Source organism: Sesamum indicum, linkage group LG1 (assembly GCF_026168435.1).
Source record: "Sesamum indicum cultivar Baizhima isolate 11 linkage group LG1, ASM2616843v1, whole genome shotgun sequence".
NCBI classification, from domain to species: Eukaryota; Viridiplantae; Streptophyta; class Magnoliopsida; order Lamiales; family Pedaliaceae; genus Sesamum; species Sesamum indicum.
Window position 1 is genome coordinate 17,090,653 of NC_142657.1, and position 20,814 is coordinate 17,111,466.

Sequence of the window (20,814 nt, forward strand, 5' to 3'; positions counted from 1 at the left end):
TACAACACAGAACAATCATATCTACAGTATAGACCAAATACACGGCAACATGCACACAACAAGACATACATTTATTTGTACAGAGATTATGATAACACAACACCCAACATGGACTCGGTGCCAACTTAAAAGACAAACGTTACAGGATTCATCATCAATCTGAATTTCCGAATCCACGGATTGAACAAAGTTCCAAGAGAACTACTACATTTATGTACAAGTTTACTGGGCATAAACTGGTTGGAAGGTACTATCTAGCTTGGTTCTCAAGATCTTCTGAAATGTTGAACAAGAACTGCGGTAGAGAAGCTATCCTAGGGAGGTTAAGCAGCAAATCTCCGACAGAGTCCTTCCTGGACATGGAAGATACCTGGTTTGGGCCAGATATGCCTTCAGAGTCATCGTTGTGGATGTTCTCTTCGACCTTCTCCGCAGAAGTCGACGCACCAAGATTGTTTGACTCCTCTCCTCTCTTTTGCACCAATGCCAAATCAGGAGAGTGGTCACTTTTAAACTGTATGTTTGAACCTGGAGCAGTGTCTTTCTGCAGGAGGCAGCAAAGAGAATTGACTCTTGACATGAGCGACTTCTCATCTGAGTCAGGCAAGTGTTGAATGTCGCTAAACAAACAACGATTGATATCATCCAAGATTTGCAGGCTTTCCCATTCCTCACTGGAGAGAGTCGGAGTGTCAGATGTTCCCTGTTCTGATATCCGGTGTTCAAGATGGCTCACTAAATCGCTCATCGACATAGATGAACGGAGCCCAGGCACCCTTATCTGATCCCACTTGCTGAGCTCCTTAAGTTGCTCAATTTCACCGTTTTTTATATCTTCAACTGTCAGTGTGTCCATGGCTGAATGTAAAAATACAGGATCAGATGTGAAAAGAACTCAAATTCTGAGAGCAGGATATGTGTAGATGATAGTGAATATCATAAAACAAGAGCTTAAGAAGTTTCAATAGTTCTTCTATGAGCCAGTAGAGTAGTCTTTTCATGCACTAAAACAGAGCAGGTGCCGAGAATAATAGAATGATTCAGATAGGAGGATAGGCGCTCAAACACGGGATGACTTACATATCAAAATGATCAAATTGTTCTACATGTACTAATGATTCTGTCTCAACTTCTTAATAATAGAAGGATCATAATAGCATGATACTTTGTTTGACCATTAAAAGGAGTGCCAAGTGATTAGTAGATATCACTTGGCCCCTTTTGAAACAGTTCGTGAAAAGAGTCTGGCAAACCACTGAGATCATCTTCGAACTATAACTTCCAGAAATGTCTTTCCATACTTTCCAATTGCCAACGATCAATGCTTTCTATAAAATTCCTCAACATACCTTACAGGCCAATTTTTTGTTTTATCTTAAAGGGAAAAGGATATTATTCTTCACATAAAGAGATTCTTAATCAATCTTTTCTGCAGCACCCATTCAAAATAACAGTGTAAGAAAAGACAAACAGATACAAAGACAAGACCAGGCAAAAGATAGACCATCTTGTAACAAATCCAAAAAGAAGGCATGCTGGACAATGCATAGTTTAAGCATTGATGAAGGTAGTTTCCGTGGGCAAAACAATGATTAGAGTTCAACATGCTCTCAAATTGCCATGATAAGTATACCTGAGCATGGAGACGGTGTTTCACGAGTATAAGAATCTGAATGTCTGCCAAGAGCATCAAGATCATTCTTTGAGGAAGAAGATTGAGGGCCTGATGGTGAAGCAGTATCTTGTAAGCTGAAAAAGGAAGGACTTCCCTCCCTATTTGAATCAATTTCACTATTGTTTCCATTTTTATCATCAAACACAGAGATTTTAGGTTCAAAATAGGGAGAATCTAATGTTATCTCGCCTTGCTGACTGAGAAAGTTCAAACGGGGATCACATTGTGTGAGTTTTTCAAAATGTTTTCCCAGCAAGCCTTGTGGGCATTCCAGATAGTGTCGCCTGCAACCAAAAATAACCAGGTCAGATACCAATCAGGGCTTCATATCATCAAATAACCGAATAAATCTCCAAAAAGAAATTCAGACTTTATAATGAACACAGGTATCCAGAACATGCACGTTCATGTGAAGATAGACAAAGGTTATGCGACCTAAACAACCTACCTATGCGACAGACAAAGACGACCACATACATGAATATTACTTAAATTTCCAAGTTTTTTACATTGGCCCAATATAAGTATCAGGACTCTCAAGTAACAGCCCAAGTATGACTCCACATTTCGAGCTGCACCTGGAAAAAACTTTCATGCCCCCAAACAAAAAGGATCCTGGACTCACAGACAATCCTCCCCATCAACTCAAACAAGGACAAAAACAACAAATAAAAACACGAAACATTATAGAGAGGAATTCATTGCATCTGCCACAGTTTTCTAAAAGCGAATTCCTAATCGTACTTCTACTTAAACTTTAAATACCTATATTACCTTTGTATACTAGCTTGTCCACCAGTAAAATCCGATGTTGCCTGCCAAAGAGTGTGCTTCCTAGGTTGTGGATTAGTCTCCCTAAAGAAAAGAGGTTGCCGTGTCAACTGCAAAAAGCACAAGAAAGTGGGGTTGTTATGACAATCAATAGTGATTGCAGATGCTTAATAAATGTACCGCCGCTGAAACAAAGCAGAACTCAAACGAAATAAGAGACTGTTCATTACCACAACATCTAAAGTTCCAGGACCATCATCAGGGTAATTTGCCTTCAAAGCCATGATATCCGACCACTGAATTTCAATTTTATTCTTAAGACCCCCATCAAGAACCTCCCACACCAGCTTATGCTTTGCAAAATAACATTTGGCCACCAAGTCTCCTTCATATCTTGATTTATACTGCAAGTACAGCAATAGTTTTGGTGAGTTTAACATCAAATGACTACGAAACCTTTTCCAAACAGATAAAGCAATATGTACCTCCCAGGTCCCAATTTTAAGAATTGAACCAGGAAAATTGGATGCCTTCAACTTATCGCCAGAAGCAGCACCAGCTTTTGGTTCTTTTTTACCATGACCATGACTTCCAACTTTTGCTGTAGCCGATTCGGAAAGCTTCATTTGAATTAACTCCAGAAGAGATGGGCTTTTCCTGAGACGCAAGCCCAATGGACTTGGCTCATTAAGCGGGTTGTATTGTGAAGCCGGCACCGTAAAACCACCCAATCCGAAATTCTGCTGCTGCAATGAAGAAAATATACATATAAGCGTTACAAAATCCTATCGGAACGGCGTGAATTGAAATATTATTTATTTTACTGAATTAAACTTACAATGATTACAAAAGTAAATCATCAGTGAATACAAAACAAGCTACGGAAGCCATCAATTTCAACAAAACAAGCTACGGAAGCATGAATAACCCACTGTATTCATTTAGAATCAATAGGAAAGGAAACAAAACAAATCATTTCTGTTGCCTTAAAAAATACTCGGCATACAACTCAAAAATAGCTGGTTTAATCATCAAATCAACAAGGGAAACATACTCCCGAGTTAACCACATGGTTAAACACTTTAATCAAGGCCAAATAGAACTGCATAAAAAATATCTAGGAAACCGAATACAAACTCCCAACAATCAAAATAACATCAAAAATAAGAGTCAAAATCTTCATTTTGCCAATAAATTAGTACATTCCCGCACTCCTTAACCTAATTAAATAAAAAACAATCTCTCCGTGCTAATATATTCCGGCTACTCATTTTTGTCCCTCAAGTCCTCCAAAACAGTAGTAATCCAAAAAAATAAATAAAGTAGGGCAGCTGCAGACACATCCACATAGAGAAGAACTAGAAAGAGGAGAAGGAAAGAAAAATACTCTGGGGCGCTTGTGGAGTGGGGCGTGCTCCTCCTCCAAAGAATCCTCGACCTCCATCTTCACCGCTGCCATCTTCTCGGCCTGAGATTCCGAATCGCCACTCTTCATCAAATGCACCATTGAGAACTGCAAATTACAACTTCAACAGCCTTGGATCAAAGCCTTAGGGCTCGTAAATGGAGAGTCTACGCTGCCTCTGTTCAATTCAAGAGCTGTTTTTATTAAATATATGTATATATATATATATATATATAAAGAGGAAAAAGAGCTAAATAACAATAATAATAATGGTGAAGGGAAAGAAAGGAGTTGAACTGGAATGACATTTTTTATTCGGGGACGGTGACTCACACGTGTCGACTTTCAGTGCATTGGTTGTTTGGTGCCCCTCGCACGTGCTCCCCCCACGCTCTTCGTTTGGAATCTCCAACTTGGACTTGGGGGTAGTGCCCTATTGGGTTAAATTAAATTTTATTTTATTTTATTAATAAAATAAATAAATTTTGCATATGTTTGTGATTATTCATTAATTCCAATCAAATAATAAATTGTTCTTTTTGAAATAAATAAATATAGAAAACTGCATTTTTAAGTAATTTATATTTTTTTCAATAAATATAAATTTTATTAAGTAAATGAGGTACATAAGTACAGTACTATAAGCATTAATTGGGTGGATTTTTCGACAGGCCAAGGAATCCGTCATAAATAATAAAGTGCGCATGTACTAACAACATAAGAAAGTTGAATACTAAAAATCCTCTATTGCACATTTTCAAGTAATTTATATTTTGTCGATAATTATAATTATTTTTAGGAGTGGTCTCTCATTAAATAAATAATGATATAAATTTTTATATATACTGCCATTGCAATTTGGGATGCGATTAATGCATCATTGAATGAGTTATTGTGTGCTTTTAGTGTAATTTTATGAATATGTGTTACATCTTATATGTTTGTTTCTAAAGATACATCTCATTAAAGAGAAGAAGTTTGATTTATAACTTGTTCAAACTTTTTTATTTATAATTGATGGAGAACGCATGCTAATGACGTCAACCTTTCATACAAGGGACTATATGTGATATATTGAAGTCCGACTAAGTGAGGTATTATTCGTTTCAATCGGGCCCTCGCAGATTATATATAAAGAGGCGCATTGCTGATAAAATGAAAATTTTAAAATTTATAAACCATTATAACTTGTGTAGATGTAGGCCAGCATCAAATAAAATTTATAAAATTGCTGTCTGTTTTTTGTCTTATATAAATTAGAATAAAAATAATGAGTTGCTAACGATGTTGATATTGTATTATTGTAAGTGAGTTACAATGTCCGACAATTATTTTGTAGAAATATACCTATATATATATATATTATTCGATTTTCACTGGAATTGGGGAGGGTGATTTGGTAATCTGGAGGGCACATGTGTGGTGGGTTGAGTGCATCGTCAGTCACGTGATGGTAGTGGATAAGTGTGGGCCCCCAGTTTTTCTTGAAGCTTCCGCTTGCTGTCATCAGCGGAACGGCCGGGATTGGCCGGATCAACACGTGGAGGGATCTGGCAGTGTCGTTTCGACACGCAGGAAATAAAATGGGATTCGGTGGTAAATCTAATATTATGGAGTTTGGAATTTAATTTAAAAATTGAAAATTATGAAGTGGATAATGATTGGAGATTTGTCGTGTAGTGGGAATTGTAAGAGAGGCGTTTGTGGGGTGGGGTGTTAGATTTAGATTGTTCCGGCGGCTGTCTATTTTAGACCAATGATTTCTGATTTTACGTGACTTTGGAATCTGTAACCTCTTTCTCTGTCTCCACCACTAACTGATTTCGTAGTCGTATGAGTCTATGTATCATCATTTTGAACTCCCAAAAAGCCATCGAACGCCCTAATTTCAGGTTCTAGATCAAGTTGGCTTGGGGCCGCCCCGACTCCAATGGGAAACACGTTGATCCTATACTTGATTGGGTATTTTGGTCTTTTTACATAAAAAAAAGGGATATTTTAATCTTATAGTGTTGAATCAAATATATCACCATCAAATTCAAAAAATGTGTATAGTAGCACAATAATAATTCAAAATTGCGTGTCCAACATACAAAATTGATTAAATAAATATTAATATAATTAATTAATCAAAAGATATAATTATCCCATACAAGAAATAAATTTAATTAATAATATTTTGATCGTCTTTTGTTAATTACGATATTGTAGGATTTTGAGCCCTCACAAATAGCATAGATTTAATGTCACGGTAATCTAGCTAGTAGTAGAGTTGCTAATTCGATATTTGAATAAGCACAGTTCAAATATCAGGAACAAGATCGAATTTCAATGAGGACATATAGCTTGTCATTTTATATGAGTGTATTATTGGTTGACGATGACTGAATTATAATATACAGAGTTTATTGAATATTAGACTCAATTTCTAATGTATTAATGAGGTTACAACAACAAAGTCCGCAATTTCTATATGTGTTTTACCAAAGGAAATTATCATAACGATTAGATTCTTTTTTTATTTTGAGACAGCTATAATGAATTTACTTTGATCTAACTTTTACTAATTAAAATAAAAAAAATTAGCAATAATAACATAGGTCTAATTAATGTTAACTTCAGTATGGCACGTTTCAACTTTTTAGATACTTTTGCATTAGATCTATATGGGGGGGGGGGGGGGGCATCCGAATGTATGTTGTTTGTAGTGCCATTTAGAGATAACAATGCATCAAATTTGGAGCAGGTTCGCCAAAATACTGATAATTGACTTGTCCAGACTTTTTGGACTTGGGATACGATCCACTTGAAAATAAAATATGTTAAATATATTTATTTTATCTCTTTGTGATTCTAAAAATATTCGCCAACCAAAAAAAAAAAGAAACAACGAATAATTTGAACAATAAATTTTAGATATATGGAATATAAATAAATTACGAGCTTACAATGTCAAGATAAGTGAGGAATAACATAAATAATAACAACAACGACATACCACAAATAAATCTATACATAATCAGCTATTGAAGCATACTCGACATTTGTATGCAATTTGGATAAATGTACAATTGATTTTCTTTATCCAAAAACATCACTTATTTTTGTAGGTAAATTAGTTAGTAAAGTAACTTAAATGTATCTCTGTTCAATATATGTTTGTGTTTTTATATTTATTAATTACTTAAATTCTAAATTTAGATTATTATGATTTATTTCATATTTATAGAATTTGAATTTTAAATAAATTATGATTTATTTATTTAGAAATACAATTAATCCTATCCCTGAGCACCTGTGAAATAGCTACGGTAAGGTGTCCTTATGATGGACTCTAATTTGGCCCATTTACGAGGCCCAAAAAATTCATGGGCTTAGCCAATCAAACATTACTCATGGCCCAATACAAATGCCAATGTTTACAAACATTTAACATACCCCTAGCTTTTGGTACCTACGATCAACATCTCGATGACTATGACAAAAATTTAATGTATCACCGCTTATTGATTTTCAAGTGCCTTTGGAATGTGTTGCTATAGTCAACGATTCAATAAAACTATAACAAAAGTGAAATATGTGGTCACTGTCAATAACTCGACGAAAATTTTAAGAAAAATATAATATATTTTCACTTGTTGATTGTTGAGATTGCACAAACACAAACGAATGCCTTGGCTAATGATCTGCATAATAGAGAAGCCAAAGTTGAAGATGATGATGAGAAAGATGATGGCACTTTTAGCTTTGACGCAGGATAGTAGAAGTTGTGTTTTCATCTGACGATTTCTCTTGTTTACATTGTATGCTTTGCTGATTCATTTATTCGATTTTCTATTGAGCTACGTGGTAAAGTCTGACGGTTATCTGTTACTTTAGTTGAGCTTTGATTAACCGTGTACTTAATCTGGGGTTCGAGCCCCAAGCCTGTACAACTGAAACATTTTGGAATTCATCAATGAAGAACGCAGCTTTCAACCCCAACTCCATTCTCTATTTTTTCCTTTTCTTCAGCCTCTGTTTCATTATAAAATTCAACATTGATTCCCAAATTGCCCTTAGAATACATGGTTACAACCAATAACTCGACAAACTTATGACAAAAGTTATAAATATCCCCACTTGTCGATTCTCAAAGTGCCCTTTGAATACGTGCCCACAATCAACGACTCGATAAAGTTATGATTTAGTTGATTCCCAAATTGTCTTTTCAATTTGTAGCCACATTGACAACTTGACAAAGTTATAAAAAAAATACAATGTATCTCCAATTATTGATTCCTAAATTACTCTTGAAATATATGATCATAACCAGCAACAGTCAAAGTTATAACAAAAATTGTAACACCGATTGTTGATTCCCAAAAGTGTCGTTGGAATTGTGGCCACATGCCCACAATCAACAACTCAAATATGGCTATGGGCAAAATTGTATACACCCCCTCCGTTGATTCTCAAAATACTCTTAAAAATATGGTTACAGTCAACCACTCAACATAAACTATGTGCAGAAATGCATATATCCCTATCCATTGACCCAAAGAATCAGGGGAATAAGTGAACAATCAACAACTCAAAAGTAACTAATAGTCAAAAGTATAACAAAAAAGCCAACTTGTAGGCTAAAAAACGTAACACAATCAACACTTGCCAACAAAAAAAATCAAGTTATAAATACCCTCTCATTTTAAATTTTAACAAATTTTTTTGACAAGAACAAACACATTAAAAAAACATATTTTAAATCGAATACAATTTTTCATATCAAATTGACCTAAACATTAATCAAAAAAATTGCAATGATAATACATTTTTGGACAAAATAACTTCAACCCAACATGATAAAATTCATACTTTATTTTAAAAAAGAAAAAAAAAACACAAAGATACTTAGACAAAATTGTGAATAAGCATAATGCCCAAAAAACAAAGGCAATCACAAGTCACAAAGCAATGGTCCCTCAGCCAGCAAACTGATAAGGACTCAAGAAATTGGTTGCCAACAATTAGTAAATTTGGGCCCACTTTTTTTTTTTTTGCCCTTCTTATTATTATTATTACACATATACATTAAATATTTTTTATCTATATCTATATTAATAATAAAAAATATTCTTCATTCATATAACAATTTGTAATATCTCAATACCAAATTTTAATATTGATAAAAATATAATCATTTATTTAATGACTCATGTCATTTTTTAACCGATACTAATATTTATTCTTTATTTTCACTTATGTTTATCACTTACTCCACTTTTAATCGATAAGTGATTTATATTTTAAAGTCTGGGCCATTTAACTGTATATTAGGTGTCATGATGATGAGATAAATAAAAATTATATTTATATATTTGGTATTGGACAAGGACAACAATTGAGAGTGAATGTCTGTATAATCATAATGTCTGATGAAGAAATGGGCCCAACTGAAGTGGAATGTTTATGTTTATCCTTCTTATCAAATTGTTGCTTTTTTGATTAATGATTAGGAGGCCCAATATTATTAACTAATTCTTTTTTATCTCGATTATTACTTTTTCTTTATATAAATGCAAAAATATACATATCTCTCATTATTAAACTTAATAAAATAATAATATATGATGTTAACAATTACTTATTTTAAATTTCTAATAATAAAAGAAAATACAATTCCATCAACTATTCTAAATATATTTTCATTTTCATAAAAATATTTATGTAGACATAAAAACACGTTAATCCACTCAAAAAATTGAAAATTGAAAATGAAACCAAACAGTGAAATTTTAATATATATATATATATATATATTAAAATTCTGAAAATATGCATTAAATGGTAGGTTTTATGCATTCCAACTTATTCAATAGTGCAAAAATTAGTGAAATCTGATCATAAATAATTGCAAAATTGACCTTCCAAGACTCAGTTATGACTCTATCAAATAATATATTATTTTAATCTATTTTCCACCAAAGTTGACAAATAATAATAGTTATTATTAATGTGGTACAAAGTGAAAAACACTGAAATGATAATATTATTGTTCGAAATTTAATTCAACAGATTTAATCAATATCTCGATACAAGTTTTTGTTTTCCCTTATCAAATGAAGGCTCTTTGTGCTATTTATGACAGCTAGTGTAAAAGTACTATTTTATCCTCCACCTACCTTCAATACAAGATTATGATTCATTAAACAAGGATAACCGAGTAATTTGCTCATTCAAGTCTGATATCTTTTAATCTCCTCAATTTGAAAAGACTATAGTTGCCCCTTCAATTGCTTTCTTCCTCCGTCAATTGACTTTTTTTTTTTTTTTTTATAAACACCTGTCACAATTTATCAATACATCGATTTTAATAAATAAAAAACTCAATAATAATTTGTAATGAATAAAAGCTAGCTTTATACCCGTGAACTGCAATTATTCACATATATTCCAATTTTAGACAAAATGAACCCATACCCCAACTTATTTATAGCTGCTCAAATCATTCTCATGCTTAAATTAATCTCCCAAAAGCTAAAAGCAGATCAAGCTTATTTGGCTCATGACTAATCCATATATATATATATATATATATAAGTAGTATTATGTATCCATATTTGGCCTGCAATTATATATTATAATTATTACAATAATTATTGATAATACCCACACTTGGGACCCTTTACTGTAACATTCTTGGACCACAGTAGAAGAATGTCAATAAAGCTTAAAGTGCAACTCCAAGACAAAGAAAGTGTGTTATAGAAGCTTAATCAAGTACTATGTGTATCATGTATGTATGTATGTATATATATACACACAATATTGATAAGGACAAGCATAAAAGCAACCACACGATATGAACTTATGAAAGCACATAGCTCGTCATTTTATTTAAATATACTTAAATTAGCAGTAAATTTTGTAATTGGGTGTGACGGGTTGGACACACTGGATTTTGGGGTTGTAATGGTTGGCGGGGTATTAGACGTGTGGGACAGGTTTTTGACGTACTGATGAGATGTTTATAATCGTTTAAAATAAGTGTCTATCAATTTATTGTTGATAATAAGATGAAAATAGTTGTATTGATTTATAACTTTTACTTTTGAACTGCTTAAATTATACTAATTTAAACTAAAAGCTATAAACAACTCCCTACTAATTTTTGTAATTGGTTATAATGATTGCAAATATTAAGTTATTTTGCTAAATTTCCAACTCTGACTTTTTTTTCTTTATCTTTTACTTTTTTTTTCAAACACTCCAAACTTTTATTACGAATTTCTTACAACTTTTTTACAATTCATTTTTATTGTGAAAGCAAAAGTATTGCAAACACCTTTAAGTGTGAGCACCTACTTGAGGTGGAATGGATTAGATTTTCATATTTCAAGTCTTACAAGGAGAAGGCATGGCCTAGCTCATTATCTGACAGCATCCGACTTATAATATTTGATCCATCAAAATTTAGATGTTGGTACACTAGTGGGATTGTAGTGACCAAGTCGATCAATAGTCTAATAAGGACTTACGAAATAATAAACATCTCATGATGGTTAAAGTTTCTCAATTGGGACAGTCATGACCAGGTTAACAACGTTTTATTTCCCTCAAGAAAAAGCATGAAAGCAACCAAGAAAACTGCTGAAAGCCTCTTTTTCCTGTTGGTTAGTGAGTTTGTGACAGTTGAATCCGTGAAGGGGTGGAGTCCTTATCCATGGAAACCAACAAAAATATTTTTCTAAGTAGCAAAACTAAGAAGAAATTCTAACTCAAATGAGATTTTGATTGAACCTGAATTAATTATATGATAAATGTAATATACTTGCCGCATATTGATTTACAATTTAGAGAAAGTGATCAATAATGTATTATATTTTTGCTCTATGATTGATTTTGTTCGGCAAATCTGATTTGAAAAAAAAAAAATTCCCAAAAACTAATTTTGTTTTCCAAGTATCAGCACGTGAAGTCCCAATAATTTCTCATGCAAGAGTGGGGCCTTCAGCCAACCCCTCCATTTGTTCTCATGCCAAGCTCCAACTCCTAAGAATCTCCCCCTTCCTTCACCACCCCCTCTAAATTCTTCTCTCCCATCCCTCTTTCCCTCTGCAAATTTATCTCTTCTCTTCCAAACTTTGTAAGTTGAATGGCGCTTTGGCCATCAATGGCTGTTCTGCTTATTCTTGTTGTACTTTGTTGCATGGATGAGGTGAGTAGTCTTGGTGAAAAGGGAGTCCTTTCATTGAGAAAACTGCAATCGAAACAAACGGGAGAAGGTCGAAGTTGCTTCTCTCAGAAATCAAGTGAGTTATAAGCAAGAAACTGACTGTCTCTTGGTTTAGGAGTAGTGTACATTTGCTTTTACCAAGCTTCATTATTACATGCTTTATTCAAGACAAGATAACATAAGTTCTGTTCTTTCGAGTTTTTAGAGGTGGTTGAAGTGGATATTAACTGTTGAGGATAAGGTGTCTCACCCCTTTTTGTTGCTTTTTCTGCAACAGTGATGTTTGTTTACTCTTTGAGATTTCTTGCAAGTTGAATCTCAGAAAAGTAGAACATGTTGCAGCTTTCTCAAAGCTGCTTATAGCTTAGTTTGAAGCAAGAAAATAAATTTCAAAATATACAGACAACATAAACTGATGCTGATGCTGATGCTTGATTTTCTCATAGTATGAATACTGCATGTGAATGATGAGCATTAACTCCATCTGATTAGAGTTTCTTTGCATTATCAGGGACACAAAATGGTGCAACTATATTAGAAATGAAGCAGCGGGACTACTGCTCTGGGCCGATAAGGGACTGGGAACGAAAACTCCAGAAACTTCTGATTGCTGATGATGTTCGAGTAAGGTCTATACAGTCCCAAATCAAAAATGTAGTTTCTACCCAAATAGAAACTCAGATTCCCATCAGTTCAGGTGTCAGGCTACAGACATTAAACTACATTGTCACGGTAGCATTAGGTGGGCGGAACCTGACCGTGATTGTTGACACTGGGAGTGACCTGACATGGGTTCAATGCCAGCCCTGCAAACTCTGCTATTCTCAACCAGATCCCCTCTTCAACCCCTTAATATCCTCCTCTTACCAGTCAGTTCAGTGCAATTCACAAGCATGTCATACTCTGCAATTTGCTACAGGGAACTCAGGATCATGCGGAAAAAATGCACCTATATGCAACTATGTTGTTACCTATGGTGACGGATCGTATTCTCATGGGGAGCTCGGTACAGATCATCTAGTTCTTGGAACTACTCCAGTTGAGAATTTTGTGTTCGGATGTGGCCGAAACAATAAGGGCCTGTTTGGTGCAGCTTCAGGCCTAATGGGACTAGGCAGGAGTGATCTCTCACTGATTTCTCAAACCTCCAATGTTTTTGGGGGAGTTTTCTCATACTGCTTGCCTGATTCTGATGCTACAGCTTCTGGTTCACTAATACTAGGGAATGATACCTCGGCTTACAAGAACACCACACCAATATCTTACACTAGATTGGTCCCAAATCCTCAGCTTTCCAGCTTCTATGTTCTGAACCTAACAGGGACTAGTGTTGGTGGGGTGGCTTTAAGCTCTCCAAATTTTGGGAAAGGCGGGATTCTTATTGACTCAGGGACCGTTATCACAAGGCTACCTCCATCTATCTACATGGCCATCAAGGCTGAGTTCTTGAAACAGTTCTCCGGATATCCACCAGCACCAAGTTTTTCAATCTTGGACACATGCTTCAACCTTTCAGCATATGCAGAAGTGAATATCCCTACACTTAAGCTGTGGTTCGAGGGAGACGGTCAGATGAGTGTGGACGTCTCTGGGATGTTCTATATTGTGAAGAGGGATGCTTCTCAGGTGTGTTTAGCTCTTGCAAGCCTTGCATATGAAGATGAGATTGGTATTATTGGGAATTATCAGCAGAGGAACACAAGAGTTATATATGATACTCAACAGATGAAAGTGGGATTTGCCAGGGAGATGTGCAGTTTCAGTTAAGACAGATCAAAGGAGTGAAAGATTATGACTGTGATGATGCAAGAAAGCTTCAACTGGCAAAGCCAAATGACTCAGTTGGGAACTAGAGGTAGAAAGATTTGTTTATCTTAGGTTATAGAACATATGAACGTCAACTTGTGTTATACTCTTCTATCTAGTGTTCAAATGTAATACTCCTGTATAAGGTTTATTCTAAGAGAGAGCGAGAGAGAGGCTCCTATGTTTATCTCCTGTACAAAATTTTATTCTTGTCTGCAAAGAAGAATGAAGTCTTAGGAGCACAGCCAAAGTATACTTTTCAACCACTTTAATGGCAATAATCAATTTGAGCAAGAATAATTGGGATTCTCACTCTTGTATAAAATTATCTTTTATTTAACAAGAAATCACAAAAAAAAAAAGAATCATCTCCTATTTGTTTTTTATTTTTACTTTTTCTTGTCTCTTCATCAACCTTATGGAAACAGACAAGGTGCATCAGTTGCAAACAAGACAAATGACAAGGAAATTTTTGTTTTGCAACTATCAGCACAGAGATGATACAATGTTGTCTTGGAAACATCAGCTTTTTGCAGCAAAAAATGCTTGAAAAGAAGGGAATCTCCGAAGCATTTGCAAATTCTTTTCAGTTTTCACCTATAAAGAATTTAAGAGAGCCCACCTTCAGAATCCTCGATCTGACAATAAATTCAAACCAAATTTGAACACAAACAGTATCTTACTCAACTCGACTCTTTGTAACAACATAGAACTCATCTAAGTTCTAACATTGAAAAACAAGAGTTTGAGTATCATTCGAACAGTTTCGTTTCATGGCCACATGTATGATTTGAAATCTTATGCTAGATTTTATTCTCTCTGAGGCCAAAATCGTAATCGGATTCTCATACTTGCAAGTCATCTATCTCATTTTCGGTCCACATAAACCTTACAGAAATGGACAAGGTAGTAATAAACTAATCATAGCACAACATCAATATCAAACAAACAAAATGACAAAAGAATTTGATTTTGCATGTTCAGCACAAACACTGTTCCATTTTCTTGGAAAAATCCAGAATAGACAGCAATTTTTTCAGAAAGAGGGAATCTCTGAGGCATTTGTAAGTTCTTATGTCTGTCAAATATAGTCCTCTGGAATATCCCCATCTTTGAGCTTCAGATTTTCCACTAATTAGTAGCATATTATACGAATTTAATAATAAATAAAAGCAGAGGCTCAGCTGCAGATCAGATTGATTCCACGTTGCATGTAGAAAATTCACTGATGACCTCATGGATCCATAGGAGAAGAACATAGTTTCTTATAAGACTTTCCTTATAAACTATGTCAATGAAATTAGGCAGATGACATTCGAAACCTGGAAAAATGGGCAGTTCCAATCTTGATCAATCTTTTGTTCTCAATGTCATATGAGCTGGAACTGCTACTGTGCCGTTCCTTTCAGCAACAACAGGTGAAACGAAAGATAACCAATTGAAATTTCAAGAAAATCGAGCAACATGCCTCGATTCATACTGGATTTTCCAGGTCTTCTCCCATTTCATGAGTCTAATGAAGTATGATCGATCCTGTTGACAAGGGGGGCCATTTCCATATTAATAGGATCTGTTGTGTTGTTATCCTTCTTTGTTCTCAACATCTCAGTTGGAAGGATCAACACATTGGGATCACTACTAGGAATCAGGAACAGAATCCCGATTGGAAGAACTCGGAAAAGACTCCTTATTGATATGGCCAACCAAAGGTTATCAAAAGTTGTCCTTGTTACATTTAAAGTGTGGAGCAACAAGCCTCCGGCCCAAGATGCAGTGAAGGAACCCACGTGATCAATCGACATAAGCAATGCGAAGAATGTGCCTTCTATACCAGAAGGACAAAGCTTTGAACTGAGTACAAGAAGAGGCAACCATTTGAGGCGCCCAATCATGTGAGAGACGGCTGCATCAAACACGACAAGTGCGTAATCTGGCACCCCAAATAACAAGTTTATACGCAAAACCAGTATCAGATCCAGCATTCCTGACGCACCATACAGCAACTGTGCCCAGAAAAGCACACGTCGGAAAGGGTGACTTCTAAAAGCATTTTGATAGAGGAGAACGCCTAAAAGAGAGCCAACTGCACCAAGAGCTGATATTGATCCCACTGCCTCCTACAAAATGAAATATTATGGTAACTATATGCATAAGTTGAGAACTTGGGATGTATGATGGTTTAAATTACATAATTCTGGATCTTTCTGAGGAAGATTTAGTAAGTAGTTTCGTTTGAAAATTTTGTAGACTACAAAAATTCAGATAGAAAACTAAAGAAAGAGGGTACCTTTGAGAAAGAGGGGCCATTTTTTGCATCTGTGTACCAATAAAACATTCCCTCGTGTATGTGCAGGCTCACTGATAATGATAGGTACATGTACAAACATGGTCTCCAAACAACGGGGCATTTGAGAGCCATCCACATAGCCTTACCAGCATCCAGAAATTTCTGACTGACCTATGTAGAAATGCATTTTCTAAGTTAGCCCCACAGCTGCAGAGGACCTAAATGATCTTTAGCAGATAGTTGCTTACTCGCTTATATGAACAGTTCCGGATCAAGGGCTCTTGAATTGTCATTCCAACCAAAATCACCAGTCCAGATGGAATGCTAAGGACTCCAAACACACCCTGCAAGGCAAGAACCACCAATAAATTTTTAGCAAGAGGGTGCCCTTACCTGGGTTGAGAGTGAGCTCACATTTCTCTTGGATATACTCAGATAATATCTAGCAAGCTTATTTATATGTAAAGCCAGACAATTTGACTCTTTACTTTAATCAAATTAATTTTCAAAAATATTAATCATAGTCTATATTATGCATCAGTCTATTAGCACGCTTCATATTGCAACCTAATAAAATGCAATGCAATATCAAATATCTAGTCAAAGTACAAATGGTTATAGAAAAACCATAGTAGCATACCTTTGATCCAATCAGATGAACAAGAAAGCCGCTAATTGTGTATCCAATTAATTGTCCAACAGAAGAGCACAATCCACACAAGCTCTGCATCTCTCCAGCGAGAGAAGGATGACCTATACTGTTCTCAGTCACACAGGCATCAATAGTCACATCAGCTACTGCAGCACCAGCACTTCCACATACCAGGAGTAACAAAGCAAATCCAAGGTATATGTTGTTTTCCAGTGATAGTGTAATCATGGAGACGGCACCAATTATGCCTGAAATCATAAGGAGCTCGCTCAAGACCAAGATTTTGCTATGATTTTAGAGTTGCTTCTCCTACAATCAATCAGTGCTCATAACCGCATTAGATTCCATAACATAGTCCCATAATAATTAAATATGCACGTCATAAGTACTCGTTGCTAGTGCCTCCAGTGATAATCAGTCTCATTATTCTTTTCGATAGCTTATACACTCCATGAGCTACTTAAAATTACTCAATTGACTATTTATTTCATCCTTCATTTAGGTTATAGCATGTCCACACACACGATGTCACCAGATTAAATTCCGCATAAGCAGCAAATGGAAAACAGAAAAAGAAAGAGCAATCTTGGCTGATTCTTGCAATACTTCCATATTTTCTATTTGCTCAAAAAGAAAAAAACTTACAAAGGATGTCTTACATATGCAAAAGTAAGGATCATTATGCGTCAGAAATATTGCGGGACGGGACAGAGAAAGTTTTAGTTTTCTTTTCACCAACCTCGCAATTAATTAACTGTGTTATGCTGCTAACAGGCAATAGCTAATTTAGTCGGTTCTTATCTGCTATTATATACTACTCACACGGTTGCCGTGTTACCCTAAGCAAGATGGACTTATACATGCTTATCCAACTCTCTGCTATACTTCATACAAGCAACAGCACTTTGCAATATCTCATTTGAAGAACCATGTGCCCTTGAGTTCTTGACTATAAAGATAAATTACGGATATCCATAGCACGACACAGCAGCCTGGTCGACATTGCTTAAAATATAATAAGATAATGTAAGTGTTACTAAGGTCCATGGAATTGCTTTTAACACATGAAATAAGCATGTAGGTGCATATAAGTGCACCTTGAGGATATTGAGGGTAGACCAACTTCTCAAAGTGACTAGAACTGCTTAGCACATGCCTGGTGCAAAGCTCATGGTGAAACAACTCACCACTGTAACTTGGGGGCTTCATGATTAGGAGCTATGGATGGTAAACTGCCTTTGTGACTTATCAAGTTTACAGTCCAATTTCATTTGTAGATTTCCTGCAATTGGCCTTCTTGTCTTTAGGGATCACTTCTTCTTTCATATTTCAAACACAAAAGTGCAGTAGACCCACGAAGCAGGTAATTGATGGTACTATACTGAGCAAATAAAGCCGATGGAAGTTTAATGTCAACACAGAAACTACTAGTGCTTAAACTAGAGAGCCCATGGAAAGGGGTGAAAAGCTCAAGAAAATCGCTAAAAAGAACTGAAACAGTAGTGACACCACAGTCATAGACCACAAAATGCCATCATAGAAAAGGAAGATTTTCAGAATTTCAATATTTCATTGCGCGTACTGTAGGGCTGTTCATGTTACATGAATATGAACGCATTTCATGTTTCATGAAAATATTCATTCAACAAGTTTATATCAAGAAATATGGAGAATCAGTTATGTCTTGCTCAATACACGCCCAAAGATAAAAGAAGTTCATTTGAATTTTAAATAGCTTTGTGGAAAAACATCTCTTGTACTTTATCCTTCATACATACTTTTTCTGAAGTTCTTCAGAAAATGAGTAACTCCATAGATGTAGTGATGGACTTGTTTCTATAGACAAAAGATGATTGGTACCACAATATGCATAATAAAATGCATGCATAATATTCATATCTAGATGAATCAAATTAACTGAGAAGCTTATAAAATGGTTTATACTTTTAGCTTGAAATATAAACCAGGAGAAACTAGGGAACTACTCATTTAGAACATTACAAGCATGCAACAACTTGAAAAATGTCTCTTTCCATCTTTATGTAACTACTGTTTTCTGCAGTTGATAGAGAAGTGCAGCTGGAACCCTTTGCAGATTAGAAAAGCAGTATGAAAAAGTATTTTATCTAGGCCCCCAAGCGAGGCTAGTTGTTTAACACCTGCAAACTGGAAAAATCTTTTTTTTTCCCACTAGCTTAAAATGTTCTCAAAATATTTTCTTCATCAAGTGCTCAATCTCCTGTCCGTACATTGATGCCTCTCTACTAACTAACTACAGATTTGGATCCTTCATATAACTTACAGATATACAATCTCTAATTTGCAAATAATTTTCAACAAATTGTGTCTATGATGTGCTCGTCTCCAGATCCAAAAGCCATGAACTATGTGTACAAAATGAACAACCATTCATATTCTACTTGATCTTATAGCATAACTTACGACATGGAGAAAAGAAACTGCAAGAAAAAGAAAATAATAAATCAATCATACAACAAATGACATTTAAAAAAAGGCACCACAAGAAGAGGGAAGCTAATAAAGAACTAATACAACTCCTAATTTGCTAAGAGAAAAAACAATCTCTTCCTTGAAAATGCTCCAATTAGTCACATAACAAGGAACGAAGACCGAAGATTCATAGGTGGTCATAATATTACCAGCAAGGATGAAGTACGGCCTCCTTCTCCGTCCAGCAATGGGAACTGTATCTGTAAGAAGACCCCACAAAGGCTTGACAATCCAAGGTATCATAATCATTCCATGGTAGACCTGAGCTTCAGAGGGCTGTAATTTCTGCTCATCTTTCATATAATACTGCGTGCTGATTTTGCTCAACCCCAAGCAGAGCCCCTGGTTGATTCCATACACAATCACTACTCCCAACACAAAGCTCCAGTGCAACTCATCACTCAGCTTTTTCACCCACTTAAATGGGCTAACAATCATCCCCAAAACTCCATTCTTGGGTAATTTCTCCTGCTTTCCTTGAAGTGAGAATTTCTCATCTTGATCCATTCTTGGGATCAAGCCCCTCAACAAGCTAGAACTAAGTACCTTTGCAGCTTTTCGTCAAAAATTAAGTGAGCACTAAACTGGAGAACGAATTAACGGGACCCTATTCAAGATTTTGCTGTCCTCGACGTCGGTTTTTCTGATTTTCCCGAAATTGTTCGTTAGAGGGCGGAAAAGAATTGAAATTGAGCAAATGGCACGCAAAGAGAGGACGCCAACGGTAACAGCAACAATAACAACTCACTCAACGTACTGTTACGTGTCATGCGGTGGCTTTTCTTGAGCTAAAATCGTTTACTGGGAAGAAACGCCTCCCCAGCAGACAACAATTAGAAGAGCGCATTTTAGTTCACACTGTAGAGAACAGACGACGCTTATTACCAAACACCAACCAGATCGAGTCGCCGTATCTTACTGAAAATTGGTCTTCATATTTGGGCTTTTTTGGAGAAATTGGGTCCAAAATGTGGGCTCTAGAAAGGCGAAGTTCCACATATTCTTTTGGGCTTGTTAATGAATCGGATCCTTACTTTAGTCAAATTGGGTGCAATCAGTTTTTATATTTATATTTGGTGTATATAAAATTATCCCACATTGTTGCCACCATAAAAAGTAAATAATAAAAACTTAGAACTTGTTTGATTCAGGTGAAAAATGAATATATATATATAAATAATATTTGATTAGTGAATAATAAAAAAAAAAGTAAATTGAGCGTATACAAAATTTCTAATTTTGTTATTATTTAAAGTTGAGCGAAAAAATGAAAGTATAAAACTAAAAAAACAAAAAAAAACTACTTTATAGGGATGATGTTTATTCGATACTTGGAACTATTTCCTAAGAGATATGTTTGCTCAAAAGGGTCCTTCCAGGTTAATTGTGAATATAGGTTAAGTAGTTACATGTTGCTTCCAATAGCCGAATCTTGCTATCGATACAGGTACTCTTTTTTAAAATGACGTGATCCATGACATGCAGACAAATG

The 20,814-nt window shown here is 35.3% G+C and overlaps 3 protein-coding genes across 3 annotated transcripts; 1 reads left to right on the forward strand and 2 right to left on the reverse strand.

Moving 5' to 3' along the window:
• Nucleotides 1–50: 50 nt before the first annotated feature.
• LOC105165312 (uncharacterized) lies at nt 51–4,119 on the reverse strand. The gene is made up of 6 exons (XM_011084288.3): nt 3,834–4,119; nt 2,932–3,192; nt 2,677–2,850; nt 2,450–2,556; nt 1,634–1,959; nt 51–858 (listed from the first exon to the last, which is right to left on the reverse strand). The coding sequence occupies exons 1-6, from the start codon at nt 3,951–3,953 to the stop codon at nt 251–253; spliced, it is 1,596 nt and encodes a 531-aa protein (XP_011082590.1). The 5' UTR covers nt 3,954–4,119; the 3' UTR covers nt 51–250.
• Nucleotides 4,120–11,875: 7,756 nt separating this feature from the next.
• LOC105165322 (Eukaryotic aspartyl protease family protein) lies at nt 11,876–14,116 on the forward strand. The gene is made up of 2 exons (XM_088878999.1): nt 11,876–12,142; nt 12,578–14,116. Exons 1-2 carry the CDS (start codon nt 11,986–11,988, stop codon nt 13,831–13,833), a joined length of 1,413 nt encoding a protein of 470 aa, XP_088735125.1. The 5' UTR covers nt 11,876–11,985; the 3' UTR covers nt 13,834–14,116.
• A 666-nt stretch (nt 14,117–14,782) lies between these two features.
• LOC105165332 (Major facilitator superfamily protein) lies at nt 14,783–20,186 on the reverse strand. Its single transcript, XM_011084311.3, has 5 exons — nt 19,472–20,186; nt 16,800–17,059; nt 16,408–16,503; nt 16,160–16,330; nt 14,783–15,989 (listed from the first exon to the last, which is right to left on the reverse strand). The coding sequence occupies exons 1-5, from the start codon at nt 19,827–19,829 to the stop codon at nt 15,378–15,380; spliced, it is 1,497 nt and encodes a 498-aa protein (XP_011082613.1). The 5' UTR covers nt 19,830–20,186; the 3' UTR covers nt 14,783–15,377.
• Nucleotides 20,187–20,814: the final 628 nt, after the last annotated feature.